General features: G+C 38.8%; 1 protein-coding gene across 3 annotated transcripts in view; it reads right to left on the reverse strand.

Annotated features, from left to right (window-relative positions):
* The window catches only part of slc35f3b (solute carrier family 35 member F3b), a 46482-nt gene that overhangs the window by 28054 nt on the left and 967 nt on the right, over nt 1–17461 (reverse strand). For 2 of the 3 annotated variants that reach the window (XM_089011593.1, XM_089011590.1), the window contains exons 2-4: nt 13397–13518; nt 13176–13294; nt 12030–12244 (exon numbers count right to left, since the gene is read on the reverse strand). In XM_089011593.1, coding sequence (XP_088867719.1) covers nt 12030–12244; nt 13176–13294; nt 13397–13438 — 376 coding nt within the window. In that variant the 5' untranslated portion in view covers nt 13439–13518. The remainder of the gene's footprint in view (nt 1–12029; nt 12245–13175; nt 13295–13396; nt 13519–17461) is intronic. The other variant, XM_089011591.1, reaches the window with a different exon arrangement.

Genomic DNA, 17461 nt, shown 5'->3' on the forward strand with positions numbered 1-17461 from the left:
ACTGTATGCAGACTCTGAACTGAAATACTTTGTACAACTGCTCAAGAATAAAGTATTTCAATATACTTATTCTGTCCCGAATTGGAATATTAAGTAAATATTCTGTTTTTTTTTTTTTATGTACCGCGTGAAGGCAAATTGACATTTACATTAATGTGAGCCTACTACTTATTGTGCTTGTGACAAAACGTTCCTGGGATCTGTTTTCCTTTCGGTGAAGCAGAGATACAACATATCATGCGCTGACTCTGGCACCATCATCGGCTTCTTATTTTTATGGACGCTTGATGTTTTCAGATTTTGCTTTTTGAACTCTCAATTCAATAAAAGTATTTGATATCTTCAGCTCCTGTGATTTAATTGTGAATAAAGCACTTTCCGGTCTTTGAAAAAAGTCAATGTATCCAAATGCAAGTATGAATATTAATAGTTGTGGTCAATAGTACCGTAAAAGGGCAAACAGGGTATTTCCATTGTTTAAAAAAAATCCTGATCTCATCTCATCCTCACAATCATATATGCGTTGTTTGTTTTGCAACACATTGAAAGCATAAGGCAAACATAGTGGAAGGAAGAGTTCGCTGTCCTTTATCTCATCTTGCAGGTAATGAGCGGGTTGGGGTGGGGGGGGGGGGTATTGATACAACACATTAACTCCTTAACTGCCTTTCCAAATACTTTGTACCACAGAGGTCAAATAAATGAACTTTTACATGCAACTAAGAGCAGACAAAGCTCATCCTTGGAAACAAGAGGCTGTCAAGATACAGCAGCCAACAGCCATTTCTTGGATTAATGGCTTCAATCGGCTTCTTTTAAGAGGCTGCAGGGGAAGGTGTGGTAAAAGTTTCCAAAACACACCTCCCTCCATGCGGAAATACAAAACCCGGGATGACCACCTCTCTCCGTATACTGATTTCTCACAAGGTACTCTCTGCACTAACTCATCAGACGATCTGCACATTTTTCTGTGCTCTAATGTTGTTTTAAAAAGGTCCGATGATGACAATAATTTCATCCATGAAGTAATGAATTCACTTTACATGATTTCTAAAAGGAAGATTATTTTGTAAACGTTCTTGGGAGTCAACTAAAATCATGGAAAGGAGTGTTTTCTGCTTTTGAAATGTTTTTCAAATCATAAACATAAAAAGGTTTGTTTCACACCATTCCTCATACTTTCTCTAAAGTGTAGCCACTTCTAATGAAGTCCAGAGGCGTCTATTTAAATGGTGTTAAGCTGTAATACTTGATGGCAGCCCTCTGAGTCGCACTCCCCATGTTAATAAGAGAGTGCAGCAGCTCCTTTTAAATCACTCTTTGAGAGAGAGCAGCTTGCAATCAGCATCATCATGCATCTCTGTTTGGAGTTACATAAAAAAAAGATTTAGTTGAAGGAAAGGTGGAGCCCATTAAAAGAGTCGAAAAAGAAGACATATGAGGCCTCAGTATGATGAATGCACCAATCTCGAAACAGTCAACTCCTCTCACTAATGCATTGACCAAAATGTCAATGTTACAATGGCAGTCAAACCCTCTGCGGCAGGCGATTTACAATCTTTTAAAATATGCCACGGCGCTCTCTGCTGGCGCATCACGGCCCAACTCTTGCAGTGAACAAATGTTGTATCGCCCGCAGAGGGCACTGTGGTCACATACATTCATTTATATTTGTGGAAATGGATGAAAGTCGGCCAAGAAATGGAGCACAAAATAGGACAGAGATGACAGGTATGCAATGTGGACCCACGGACCATATATATATATATATGTGTGTGTGTGTATATATATATATATATATATATATATATATATATATATATGCAAATTTACCTATTGTGGGACTACTAAAGGCTTTCTTATTTTGGATTCTGAGCATCCACTAATGGTTAATAAATATCATAACATTTTTTAGTAAAATATTTTATCCTGTTGTTTGTGTCGTCCATTTTCACCTCAAGTCAAAAACAAATATGAATTAGTCACCATTTACTTACTGTCAGCCTGCAGCAATGTGAGTCACTGGTGTTAAGAGTGTTAACGCTGCAGTATGTGTGCTCAACGGTTATAATATGTTGACTGCATGGTGTTTGGATATTGTTGGCTTTTGTCTTCGTGGTAATTTTCATGCAGTGGGAATCTTGCATGGCTGTCACAAGACCTTTACCAAACAATATTCTCCTCTCAACATGTTCAGAGCCTAAATTGCTCGCACAACCTCATTTACACCTTGCCTGCTTTGTTCCCCCTTTCCAGCTCTTCGATGACCACGATGTGTGATGTGCAGCCGCAGCAGATTAATTACGTCTGGGTGGGTATCTGATGTCGCCTCTTCTAATTAATGCTTGATCACAGAGGTGAAAGGGTGTCTACGGGACTCAGCTAGCATGAAAAAGCATTTCCATCAGTGGAAAATTGTAGACAAAAACCAAGGCATGACAGTTGCCTTTGAGACGTGTTTCCAAGTAACTCATATACAACAAAAGATATGCATTCTGTGCTCTCTCAGTAAAATGTCACAACCATTAAAATGACATTTCAAAAAGCATGAATTTCCATACAGCAGCCGTCACCATCTGTGATCTGCCATACTTTGGGGCACACCCACAGCCAAGATGAAGCAGTAAATACACACCAGTGAATTCTTCATTTTAAAGTCATAAAGCTGATTTGCAATAAGCACAGGCAGGTGGATGATAATCTATGCATCATTCTGCATTATGCATGTGATCTTATACAACATGGGCTGCTTTGAGTCTACCAGATGGACAAAATGTCCATTTAGGACATATTAAGCATGACTTTCAATGCATTCAAAAGACAAAGCATGTTTCACTAAAATTGGTTATACGGTACTATACACAGCTATGCATAACCAGTTGCTGAAATGCATTATTCTTGAAATAGAGGTATCTATGTGGAAGATCTGATTTTTCCTTGCGATTTTACACCATTTTAAATTGATATGAAAGTACTTCAGAAAATAATAATGACAACAAAAATAATGTCCGAGCAGTACACAATTGTCACGTACATATGTATCTTCTTCTTTTCCTTTCGGCTTTTCCCTTCATGGGTCGCCACAGCGAATCAGTGTCCTCCATCTAACCCAGTTTTGTGCATCCTCTTCTCTCACACCAGCTACCTCCATGTCCTCTTGGACAACATCCATAAACCTCCTCTTTGGTCTTCTCTCGGTCTCCCGCCTAGCAGTTCAAGGCTCAACATCCTTCTCCCGATTAATCAAATATAAAATACAACAGATACATTTATGACTGCATTTTCACTTTAACACCACAAATTGATGAAACCAACTAGTATTGAACTATTTATCAAGCATGAGTGGTCATACCAAAAACAAAGAGGCTCTATTATATTCATGTTATTAATTGCAGTCATAATGTTGTGATAATTTCTGTGCTGCAAATGGAAAATAAGCTATAATATCACCAATATCTCTAAAACTGAATGTCGTTCTTACCTTTTACCAATATGCTTATCAGTGGTTGTAGTAAGAGCAAAACATTTTATCAACGAATTAATATGATATACAACTTCCAAATAACAGTAACAAAATATAAAAAGCCTTGTGTCGATCATCCAGTATGTCCAAAAGAATTTCCAGACACCATTTGCATCTAATATTCAATATGCCAATTTGCAAGACCTTCGGGTATAGTAGGTTCTATATATTCTGCAGCATAACACTAAAACATTGAAATAACGTTTTAAAAATATATGCAGAAATGCACAGCTCCAGAGGGGAAAATGAGTGTTGGTGAGAGTGCCTTTTTATTTCTCTTAGTTCCTGTTCAGATCAAAACAGCGCGAACATGGACGTATGAGCCTGCTGTCATGGCGACTCTGTTCATGGGCATGATGTGAGTGAGCACCAGCCTCGAACTTTTTCTCCACTGTGCATGAAGAGCTTTCTCTTCCACTCGAATGCACACAGTGACAAGTTCATATCACTGGGGAAATAAAGCATAAAAATTGTTGCTTTATGCGCTCACTCTAAAGGATCAGCCTTTCTTATTTACTTGATGGCAATAAATAACCGACACGACATTGATTTGGTTTACTCTGCCTCTGTTAATTACCTATTTTTCCTTTGACTGACAGTGTTTCCCAAGATGCTTTCCCACAACCATGCACTGTGAAGACTGTGGTTGACAGCTGCCCTCCCAAAAAAACAAAAATCTGTGCAAAGGGGAAATCCATTGATAATTATTTACTATAAATAAATATTTAATGACTATATCTTTGAACACTTTTCTTGTGAGAGTTTGGTAAAAAAAATATCCGATAAGTAAATATAAGATTATTCTTTTCACATAACACATAGCAAATTTCACCATTGTGGGACGATGAAAGGTTTTCTGATACTGATTCTGATACTGTGTTTTTAACACGTGGAGTATAATTGGTAGTGATGGGAAAATGAAACTTCAAAGATGCTTCATCATCCAATTGTATTATCTGAATCCTCTAAGTGGCACTATTAACTTAAAGAAAGGTGTTGAAGAAAAAGCAATGGGATTTCAATCCAAAGCATTTAAACTATAAATAATGCATTCATCTATAAACATCTATGTGATCAATAGCCTGAATATAATCTCTGTGTGATCAGGAAAATAGCATTGTCCGTGCCTCTGCAAAGTAGTTTAGAGTAACAAAATATATTTCCTCTATAGTGATGGTACATTGGTGGGTGCACAGACGTCTCCCAATTGCCCACGTCACATCATCCACGAAGTTGAATGGCCAAAGTCACGCACACACTCCGAACAACTGTATTTCAGTTTTTTTTCCTGCAATATGGATAATGATTTTTATGCAAATGAGGAATGGTGTTATATTTGACTGGGAAAATCAATCACACAATACCCTAAACGCGCTATTACACCCAATTTTTCCTGTGCAAAGTCGAGCAAAATACAAAAAGAAAACTGCCCTTCTGCACAATCAGAGTACAAAATATCTATAAACACGATTTGTTTTAACATCTAATGTGTAATTTTCTAGGACGGGGTCACAAACCCGTTTGAAACCGAAATATACTTCTAGGATACAAATAATAATAGTAGTAATACATTTCATTTCTAAGCGCCTTTCAAAACCCTCAAGAACGCTTTACAGTCACAGGATAAGAATTTATTTATTTATTTATTTATTTATTTATTTATTTATTTATTTATTTTTGTGCAGGTGAGTAGCGTCAGCCATTCGCGCTAGCGTTATGAAAGGAAGAGTAAAGGTAAGAAAGAAGTAGAAAAACAAAATATAAAACACAGGAGCTGCTGGAATGGCAGCCACTCCATCTTGAATTAAAAAAAACGAAATAAATAATATGACAACACAAAGACACAGAGCCTCATCAGCACTTGCTGTACCCTCTTTGCGACATGAATTCTAACACAACTACTTCCTCTCCGACAGCTCCGACTGAATTGGGAGAACATGATCCAATTGTCAGTCCAAGTCCGTTCTGCTTTGGCAGGGCTGTCAGTCGGCGGTAAATGACCATGAAAACTTGCAATACTGCTCCTGCACCCGTGTTATCATCACCACCAAAAGCTGAGCCGAAATTAAAAGCCAACCTCATTTTATGCATCGTCAACCTCCCCATTTGCAAAATGGGACTGTGTAGCTTTGTTCGAGTAAATGAAATAAATACAAAAATATGTTTTTTTTTATTGTCAGTGAGCACACCTGTAGAGACAATTTGACGCAATAGAGAAGAAACCATCCATTTATTTTCTACACTGCTTTTCTTATTCTGACATGGAGAAGCTAGAGACTGACTTGGACGGATTTCAACACACATATTGAATGCACATCGAAAATAAGGCTCTAAGAGCAGCAAAACAATGCCATTACGCTGGGTCCGAGAGGATAGTTATTTCATCTGTGCTGTATGTCATGCATATTAGCATATTTGACAATAAAGCTGACTTTGACTTTGACTTACTTTTCAGTTTTGTGTGTAATCTGGTTACCTTGGCCAGCACAGTAAACTGCACGAAGTCGGTTTTCATACATACTATGTGGTTAACTCATTCACATAATTGAAAATATGAAGCAGAACGCCATTCCCGAATTTGTTCGGGTTTTGTTTTTTCATGCTTGGGTGCCGATAAAACGCTGGCCGTGGCAATTCTGGCAATGTTTTTGTCTTTTCCGCAAGGGGGCAGCATTTCCCTTTTTTCCATGTTCGCACTTTGTTCCAGCTTCAGCTGTTGTTAAAGCGCTATACAAACTAATATGTATGTATTGCATTGTATTTTGTACAGCCGCCCTCATTTTAAGCTCATATAACTCCAGAACCATATACTTTAGGAATTAAGTCTTTTTTTCTGATGAAAGAAAAGTGTCTAAGAATTCTAACTGTATTGAATATTTTTGGAGTCTTGAAACTCAATATTCTGTGGGTCCTGGAATTCAAGTGACAATGGCAGAAACCCTGGCACTGGAGTGGACACATTTCTGCACGTCGGGCAGTGAATGAGTTAATACACCCTTGTGCATTTCTAATACACTGTATAAATATCCATGAGCATTAACATCTGCAAAACTAAACAGATGCAAAGTTTTGTCTAAGGTAAAAAAAAATATTTTTGTATTTTTGTATCAATGTAAATGGCATAAATCGTGTGAAATTAAACAGGCAGGAGAAACATTTATTCCACGAACAGTATTAGCTGAAGCTGTAGTTGGATAATTATATTTATTTGTCACTGTGGTTTAGAGCAATGTTTTCTGTAGTCCAAGTGAATGATGATGCAGCTAAGCAGTTAACAGTGGAGCTGAAGACCTTTTGATGCAAATTTAGTCGATTGACGTCAACGCTGACGTCATCTTTCTCGCTTTGTTTGAGTTATCAAAAAAACATTTTGATGTGGAACAAAATCATAGTAACATTTTGTCGATGACCTTTTCTTTGGCATCAAATGCAACAGACACAGAAAACACAGTGTACGCGTTTTTCTGCCTGGCACATCAATGTGAGCATTTGTTGATGACATGAGAACCTAATTCGTTGGCTTCATTTCGGTTCAAATTATCCTCTCCTCTTTTTCAAAAGGAGAGTGAAGTGAGTCGTGGAAGGTTGGCATCTGCCTTTCGAATTGAGTTAAAGTGACTCACCAGCACTTTGAAAAATGAGCATTATAATGGTGCTATTTGGTGCCTTCGTGGAGGCAGCAGTGCATTGAAGTGGCTTAAAGGACAACCGACGTCACTTTTTTGTTTCTTAACTGACATAAGAAAAACGTTTTATAGCATCTTAAATACCGAAAACGCGCAGTATGCTATTTTTATTCAAATGCAAAAAAACAATAAAAATGACTTAGTGTCCAAAATCTGCAAAAAAATGACCTGCGAATTGGGCATTTTCAGAAAGTCCCACCCCCAGTTCGTGACGTCACGCCAAGACGTCTTGCATTGCTGCAGAATCAAAACAATGGCTTCAGATTCGGAGAATCTGCTTTCTTGTTACACATCCAGTTATGAATATGATTCAAATGGTTCTGTAGAGGAAAGCATACATGTTTGCAATCGATTAAAGAATTTATTCAGTGCCATTATGAGGCAACATTGAGGGGAAATGTCTCAATGAAAAAGAGGCACAAAATGGCGACCTCCTGTGGCCACCTCCGTTTCCACAGGGTGATAAATTCCTTATATGGAGCTTGGACGCCCTCTTCTGGTGGCTTTTGGGTGCAACAGGAGGTCCCCAGACCAAACAAGTACAGCAAAATACATTGACGTGATGGAAGGTCTTTTTTTTCGGTCAGGGGCGTTCCTTTAGTGACGTCACGTACGGACTCGTCACCAACTCCAAAACAAGACTTCCTGAATATTCAGCGCGGGTCGTAAAACGTAAAATATAGCTATATGGGGTGGAATCTTATTAAAATATGCTCAGTAGAAGTCAATTGAAGCCATTTTACAAATTATGGACACAACTTGTCCGGAGACGTCGGTTGTCCTTTAAACTTCTACGCGTGCGAACAAGTTTGTGTGACTCTGTGTAATTTGTGCTTTGCAGTTAGCGCCGGTGTGTTGACTGTAAATGAAATAACCTATTTAGAAATACCACCCAAATTGCCTTTTGAACTTTTTCCCCCGTATTTACATATTCACGTAGATATACATACCTCTTATCCACCATGCTCTGTGTGTGTGTGTGTGTGTGTGTGTGTGTGTGTGTGTGTGTGTGTAGTTCAATATCCTATACTTGTTTAATACGTACAGAGTATCAATGTTCTAATATATCTTGGAGAACACATCTGCTCATTTTGCAGCAGCACACAACGCAAACACAATACAATGAGGTGATTTTGCTGCTGCATCAATTTTGGTGACCACTAAAGCGGTCAATTAGTTTTTATTCTCATTCATTGCAGTAAAATATATTGTTGTTCTTCTGACTGGAGTGAAGCAGGACCTACTGTCTACTATTAAGTGGGCATTGTAGACACATTCTGATTAGCCCTGTGAATGTTAAAGAAGCCAACATATCAATAATTTAGTACCTCATATCGGGTATGCAACAGCACCAGTTAGTGTTAAATCATTTCAAACTAAATCCTAATGAGCGTGTTCACATTAGGGCAACGATAAACAAAACAAGGTGGAAGGCTAAATTGTGTTTAGCTGTAATGTTTCCACAGAGTAAACAAGCACGACACTGTTCTGTGGTATGTGGCCCTCACAAAATGACACAAATCTCTTGAAGTGACCTAGGGATTAAAAATAAGGGAGAAGACACTAAAACTCTTCAAAGAATCAACTGCTCAAAGCAATGTCTAATGCCTCAAGATTCAGTGAAGTGCGCTCTGCTCGCTCCACCAACCTTGAGCAACAGTGATGCCTTCAAACTATTCTTAAAAGTGTAGAGTTGCATGGAAAAAAAGACCTCATTAGTCCAGCTCTAGATTGCAACGTCGGCTGCGATTCAGTCAACATACATTATCTGTACAAAGGTATTAATACACCACTCATTAATTCATGGCTGCAGGAATTTCATTTTAGGCATTTAAGCAGTTCGGACAAAGATTGGTTCTGAATTTCAAAACATTCTTGGGTGAGTTTAGTGTTCCATCTTATTTGGTACAGTACTAAAGAGTGGCGTAGGGTTGATGGGTAAACCCAAGGGTATGAAAGCCACTTGAGCATTGAAGGATAATGCTTTTATTCACATTTATATTGTATTCATTTTGAAGGACACCCAAAAAGATGCGTACCCATGAAAATTTCAATGTGTGGCTTTGATTAAAAAGCTATGTATTTCAAATTACAACCACACATTATTCAGTTTATGGAAGACCATTCACCAGATTTTCAATTATTTCTGTCAATTTTTAGTTAATTTATGGCTTTCCCAAGATGTGTTCCAGATGTCCACCATTTCGTTGCAAGCAAACCTGTACTCGTCTGACAAAGTTGTCAATCACTTTTACACACTCCTCTTTCGGGAGAGAACATTGCTGCAGTGAGGGACTCTGTAGGACGCATCTTTTTGGGTCACCATCCGACCCCTTGAAGGGAAAAACCGAAAGGAAAAGGAGAAGATCCCAAAAGAGGAGTGTTTGGAACACATCACATTGAAATTTTCATGGGTATGCATCTTTTTGGGTCAACCAGTATTATGTTTTAATTCACACTTATATTTTATTCATTCACATTTAACCAAGCTTTAATTTGTGCATTCATCAGTGTCCAAGTTCTAACTCGTCAGAGTCAGATAGTTTCATTACAGCAGACTGGGAATGTCCACTGTTTGTTTTACCTTCACCACACAGTGGCGAGTCTTGTGTTTTCTCAACAGCTGCATGAAATTTTGCACAGAGTAAAAAACGGTCCTCATACGGAGATAATCACTGGAGGAGAAACGAAACCTTGTTTTTTTTTGTCGTGAATTAAAACTCCTGATGAGAAAATTATCACAAACGTGGGAAAACTGCTTTGATGACGCGCATTGTATTCATTGATAATCCAGATTGTTGAATGCTCGGTTTGGGTGTTGTCGTCTTCTCGTGGTGCCTTATTGCAACAATACTAGATTGCCTCCATAGGACCTGGGCAACCCAGATCCATCTCTATTAGATTTAAAGGACAACCGACGTCTCCGGACAAGCTATGTCCATAATTTGGAAAATGTCTTCAAATGACTTCTACTGAGCGTATTTTACAAATATTCCACCGCATATAGCTATATTTTACGTTTTAAGACTCACGCTGAATGTTCAGGAAGTCTTGTTTTTGAGTTGGTGACGAGTCCGTACGTGACGTCACTAAAGGACCCCCTTGACCGTAAAAAAGACGCATTGTAGCGGTCCTTCCATCACGAACAATGTATTTTGCTGTACTTGTTTGGTCCAAGCGCCATATAAGGAATTTATCAGCCTGTGTAAACGGAGGTGGCCACAGGAGGTCGCCATTTTGTGCCTCTTTGTTTTGGGTGAGAGATTTTCCCCAATGTTGCCTAAAATGGCACAAATAAATTATTTAATCGATTGCAAACATGTATGCTTTCCTCTTCAGAACTATTTGAATCATATTCATAACTGGATGTGTAACAAGAAAGCATATTCTCCGAATCTGAAGCCATTGTTTTGATTCACTAGCAATGCAAGACGTCTTGGCGTGACGTCACGAACTTTCTGAAAATGCCCAATTCGCAGCTCAATTTTTTGTATATTTTGGACACTTTAAGTCATTTTTATTGGTATTTTGCATTTGAATAAAAATATCATACTGTGTGTTTTGGGTATTTTAGATTCTATAAAACGTTTTTCTGGTGTCAGTTAAACAAAAAGTGACGTCGGTTGTTCTTTAATGTTAGGGACATAAAACTGAGTGAATTGAAACTACGGCATCCTGGTCATCTCATCTGAATACTGGTATGTTAAATATGTGATAGAGCAGATCTTGTTACCTCTTAAAGTTATTTTATATTGCCTCCATATTTCAGTCTGAACACGCAAGAAGTGTTTGGGTCAGTCTGACGTCGAAGAATAAAGACTAATTTATGACTTTTTTATCTGTTTTAAAAATAGCTGAAAACAGTTCAGCATTTACAGTATTGCATCCATATCCTAGACATGAACATTAAGTGTGTTTCACTTGTTTGATCTTTATCAGCACTTGTTGGATAGTCAACCATGAGTTACCTTGTAGGAATTACACAGAAACGCTGACTCATTTTCAGCAACTCAATGCTACTTTTGTCCAACGGGTGCTGACAGACTGACACGGAGAAGGTCTCGTGCCTTCTCTGGTCAGTTGTCATGGGAACAAAACGCATTTAGACCATAATACATCCATAGTTTGGAGCATGCACAAAACAACCGTGATTATATAAAATGGATTCTGTAGAATGACACAATACAATGAAATGTAAATTTCTCCACTGTGAGACTAATAAAGGCATATCCAATCCAATCCAATCCAATCCAATACGTTTACACATCGTGGAAATGACCGGGTTAATTGATAAAATAAAAATGGAGTTAACTTTTTTTCAGTCTGTAAATGTCAGCTTCCTGATTTCTCAAACTGCAATACATCATCCTCCAACGTCTGTGTAAGCTCTCAGTCGTACTGTCCAGACATGGCGGTGCCGGACTCTGCTATGTTAGGTCCCTGCTCTCAGGTTGGGGGGAACCGAGGACTACTGCGTGCCGCTCCACTGATTGTTCCTATTGTTCTGACAATCAGTGGAGCGGCAGGGAGTAGTCCTCTGCTCCCCCCAACCTAAGAGCAGGGACCTAACATAGCAGAATCCGGCACCGCCATGTCTGGACAGTAGGGATATATATATATATATATATATATATATATATATATATATATATATATATATAGGGCCTAAACTACCAGTAAGACTTTAGTTTGCTGACGAAGTTTCTTGGATAAGAAGCGAAACGTCCGACACCTTCAAAGATGTACAGATGACGGCTGAAGAAACCTTTTCATCGATCATCCTCCAACGTCATGAAATGTTCTAACAATGTTGAACTCACTCTTGTAGCTGGCGCTCCAAGGTTGGTAGCCATAATATCCAGTAATCCGCAGTATTCGCTCCTCTATGGATGCACTGTTGATGTCCTCGACTGAGCGGGAAGACTTGAGGTCCTCTTTGATGGCCTCGTCCACCACAAGATACTTGAGCTGTCTGAGCTGAGGGCTGATGTCCGAAAGCCTTCTGGGGCTCACTTCGGGCGACTTGCGCATCCCGCTGGGAAGAGAAGTGAGCAAAATGGAAGGGTTACTGTATATTTGGACTGTTTCTTGACAAGATAGTAAGTGTCTCCAGTGCCAAGTGAGGAGCTTCGTTTTGTATGTTGCACAGAACATGAAAGAAAAAAATGCATCTCTTCTCGTGTACTGTGCAGAATTCATCATCCTTCACTGGTTCTGCCTGGGCTCAGTTATTGTATGAAAGACATTAATTGCTTGTGACTGGTGTTGCACGCATTATATCGACCAACTATGGCTACGCAACTCCTTTTCGAGGCTTATAGCAATGTAAGAATCAATCACATGAGATTTGTAACATGGCAGATAAAATTAACGGAGTTACGGCTCCGGGCAACATGAGCATACATAATGCTGGTCAGTCCGTTCAGACTGCAAACAGTAGCTCATGTATTTAATGAGCTTTTTACGCAGAAGCGAGATTTTGTTTTCTTTCCAGTGGGTGGCTTTTCTGTAAAATGGACACAATATTGCACCAATTCAGCTGCAATGCATGTTTGTTGTCATATCAAAATTACAAAACAGAAAAACAGTACTGGATTTTTTTTCTATTCTGGATAGACATAGCAACCAATGAAAATGAAAGAATGTCAAAGTCTAAAGATAAAATGCAACTACAGTAATCCCAATTTAATGCAAAATGAGTGAATTGCTTTTTGATATGATGACACATCTAGATGGAAAATAATGATACGATTGACATATAATACGGTTTGGATGAAATAACACGTTTCAAATGACTTCTATATTTCTCTATTTTGTTACTTAAACTTTTAGGATAGAAAATAACATTTTAAAGAGTGCATCCTGCCGCTCCTCACAAAAATCTCGCGTTCAACAGGTTCGTTCATCATCCACATCCTTTGAAACCGGAGTCGAGTACGTTAAAGAAGGTAAACAAATGTGCTTACATAGGCATCAAGGTAGCCGGAGGTCCAAGGTAGCACATACAGTCCCGGTGGGGCCGCCCGACCCGGTCCCACACGATGGCCTCTCCATCCCCGTACATCTTTGGGGCCACTACACGGGGCTGTTCCGGTCAACAGTGGAGAAGTAACATGATGTTGCTGCAGCTTGTCACACCGGCAAACATATGCCCCCTGACCACTTTTTCACAGTACAGTCTTTATACCATGATCGCTGTCAACCGATGTGAGCACTGCAACAGCGCCATCTACAGACGTCATGGTGCAGTGGAGGGAGTCGTGAGGTGAGTCCTCCCTCGGAGAAGCGATGGAAAACTTTTGTATCTATCTACAAAATAAATTAATAAATCAACAAAAAAACTCAAATGGCCAATTTGCTGGATAAAATTCAACGATGCTTATGTTTGTACCTTTTTTTTGCAGTGTGCAGTTGTCATGCACATTTACAACCTTTAACTGCCTTATCATATTTGTTGTCATGCTGAGTTGTCAATGGTAATGAGGCCATGTTACCATTATTTGTGATAATATTGTCTGGATTCAAATCTACTACGAAAGATTTGTTTCATTTGTGTGAAAATGCACTATGTATTAGGATTACAATGCAAGTCAAAATATTAATTGTAAGTATAAAACGCCGATCCTAACTTTTTAAATTTAAATGACATTGCATTTATGTATTTTCATAGCTGTCGCACTTTACAAACGAGACCCCCTTACACTTTTCCGACAGGCACTGTGTGTTTCTGCCATTCAGGGTAATGGGTATCATACACATTGTCATACTTGAGGTGGGTTGCATGAATGTGGAGTGGTTGAGACAATTTTCACCATCAGACCAAAATAAATAATGACAAAATAAATGAGCTGTTAACTTTAACAGTTGGTTACTCTGAGGATATGAACCATTTAGCACATTTCAGATTAGAGAATATTCAAAATTGGATCACTTTTAGCCAAAAGCATCTATCATTGGTCTTTTTCCAGTGGTGGTTTTATATGACAAAGAAATACGTATAACATAAAGCATTGAATCGGGGGGTTTGCAGTTTTCTGTTTTATTGCCTGCTGAATTGTACATTTACACAGACAGCACACACATCATTTTTTGATTCTCAATCAAATTACTTAAGAGAAATGACAGCTCCAGATAAGTTTACAAAGGACATTTGAAAGACCAGTTGTTGTTTGGTATGTTTAATTTAGAAGCAATCATAAATACCCCTTGGCAAAAGCACAAAGTAGTTTCTTTTTCACTAATCATATTAGCGATTGAATGATGCAACACTATAGCTGAGCAGTATGTTTTAGTTTTCAAGCAACTTACAGAATGAAGTGATTTAATAACAGGCTAATGGCTTAAATTGTGCACTTTTTTAAATGTATCAAAAATCAAGTATTCATGTCTTCACCTGTTATTCTAATGGAAACTCAAAAAGTCCCACGTGTGTAGGAGAACCAAAGCCAAATCACTAGTGAATACCCCATTTAGCTAATCCTCTGGTATCCGGTTTAGCACAATTTAAAGTACGGTCTTGCTCTACTCCACATCAATTTTTCAACATCTCTCAGCATGGAAACAGTGTGACAAGCTTCTGCTCATTGGTTGATACGGGAGGAGTGGTGGTACTGGGAGCCACTAAAAATATCCCATTGCCTACAGTATGCTGTGCGCTTAAGGGCTCAGGCATTGTGCACATTCGACTTTTAATGGTGTTTGACTCCTGACATTTGCAGAAGCCAATGTGAGCATCCCTATTATGTTTTGTTTTGTTTGGTTTTGTTTTGTTTTGTTTTGTCACACAGAAGCTTTGTCTTTTGGGGGGCGGGGTCCCAAGAGCTTGTGAGATTTCTTGTTATTTAGCTGCCATTATTGGTAAGGTTGACACACAGCTGGGGAGAAACAAGCACCATCTCCATGGATGAAGAGGCTTGCTGATGAGATGGTGTGTAGTGGACTCGGCAAAAGTGCCTCAATGGGAAGTATCGATTGGCGTCTTCTTGACTGGCCTCATTTCCATTCTTAGACATACTAATTTTAGTTTTGCTGACAGTAAAAGATTAGAAGCCAGCATATTTCATCATTCAGCCTTTTGTTGGTCACGCCGTTATGCATACTCTCTTCAATTCATGTTCATGTGGGTATGGCAACTCGAACTCTGTGGCGGCATCAGAATAAATCTCACAAAATGAGAATAAAATATTGGGTCTGCTGGACTTGAGGGATGAGCTCATGATGAGTTTTCAGACAGGACCACCCACCGTTAATGATCTTTATGAATGTTTTGCTTTTACGTGGTAGGGTACATGAGATTTGGTAAATGGCTGGCACTGGAATTAAAGCAGGCTGTATGACAAACATGACTACAACTTGCATTCTTGGACAAAGGAAACAGTTCCATTGAAAAGTCTGATTTTTTTTTTTATCCCAACGGGACTTATTTCTTGGTACATGCCAGCCCTCCATTGATATTAATAGAAACACCTCTCAGCATGAGTGTTTTTCTACCTAATAAATGTCTTGTTGCATTAACATAACAGTGACAATGTAATATGACCGTTATTTAAAGTGGCAAAATATTTAAATGTATTTTTATGCTTGAGACAGTGTACTTTTCCTGTTGGAAATATCTGCAATTCAATATATTTATCTCAAAAGGTTTAATTGGCCCTGTGGTGGTGTGCAGCTCAGCTTCGGTGCCCTTCAGGTTGTCTAGTGTTTGCTTCTTGAGACAAAGTGATTTGCTTCCTTTTGAATATTTATCAGGACATTTTTGACAGCTTTTGGGATGTAAGCATTTGGGGAGGAGCAGAAAGTGGAAAGTCAAACAACTGTGCAGAAAACTCGGCAATTGTAACAAGTCAATTTTTAGCTGCCCTTAATTACTGATGAATAAATAGGATGAATAAGAATAAGAGTAAGAGTAAGAGTAAGAATAAGAATAAGAATAAGAATAAGAATAAGAATAAGAATAAGAATAATTCAGATTTATATACATACAGTACAATACTCATGTACTGTAATATGATTCACTTTTTACATCCTTCATCGTTGTCTTAATTGGAGAAGTCAGAAAAGAACCGTTATTTGTTTGTTTTTTTTCTCCTAAAGTTTATCCATCAGTTCCAACATGATGGAGAGTGTTGAATGACAATCAAATGTGACCAGGTATGAGCCATTAGGATATTCTCACCGCGACAATGTTGTAGAGCATTGCGGAGAGACAACCGCCTACAGTATGTCTGCAGCAGCCAATCAACATCCACCCTCCTCTCTCCACTTTCTCTCCATCCCTTCGGCCCTGTCACTTTGTCTAACATTTACACATTCAACTGAAAACTAACTGGGCCACAATCTTGGTTTGTGTTTCTCATGTGTTTGTCTTTGCAGATATGATGCATTTACTAATGACAACATTTTATTTGTCCATCTATGCATTTTATTCCATGTATTGCGGTAATAACAGTTGTGCAAATTGTGTAATTATTGCCCGTAAAGGAATGTAGGCTAGTTTACTATATTTCCTCAGTAATTAGCCACGCATGTTTTTGGAATGTTGAGGAAAACCACAGTACCCGGAGATAACTCAAGCAGGCACAGGAAGTACATGCAAACACCACATACGAAGGTCAGAGCCGGAATTTAACCCTCCATTTCTTCACAATGCAACCACTTGTCCACCGGGCTACCCAGCAATTGGTTCTACAGTATATACTGTGTGTGTGTGTGTGTGTGTGTGTGTGTGTGTGTGTGTGTGTGTGTGTGTGTGTGTGTGTGTGTGTGTGTGTGTGTGTGTGTGTGTGTGTGTGTGTGTGTGTGTGTGTGTGTGTGTGTGTGCGTCCATGCGTGTGTGTGTGTGCGTGTGTGTGTGCGTGTGAATGTGTTTGTTTGTTTGTTTTGGGGGGGATCCAATCAGTATCAGTGATTGGATCCCAAATTCTGATCATTTGAAGTTAGTCATTTCTTCTTAAAATCCATTCATGATGCAGTGCGATTAAAGGTGGAACTACTAAATAGTATCAGTAATGTCAAACTCAAATCTGGGGTGTCAGATCTTTCTTGTGGCCCAATTCATGAATTCATAAAAAATATGCAATGACAAAGTCCCACGTGCATCAACACGCTCTTAACTGTAGCACATTACATCATGCCCACCCACCCCAGAACTGGAGAGAAATGAGCGTTGGCAGTGTGAACAATTTTGCCCCTTTTGTGTTTCCATCATCCCAGAGTGTCTGGCTGAACATAAAAAAAGTTGCTCCGAAAGTAT

Source organism: Hippocampus bargibanti, linkage group LG13 (genome assembly GCF_051943395.1).
Source record: "Hippocampus bargibanti isolate YZ-2025 linkage group LG13, ASM5194339v1, whole genome shotgun sequence".
NCBI lineage: Eukaryota > Metazoa > Chordata > Actinopteri > Syngnathiformes > Syngnathidae > Hippocampus > Hippocampus bargibanti.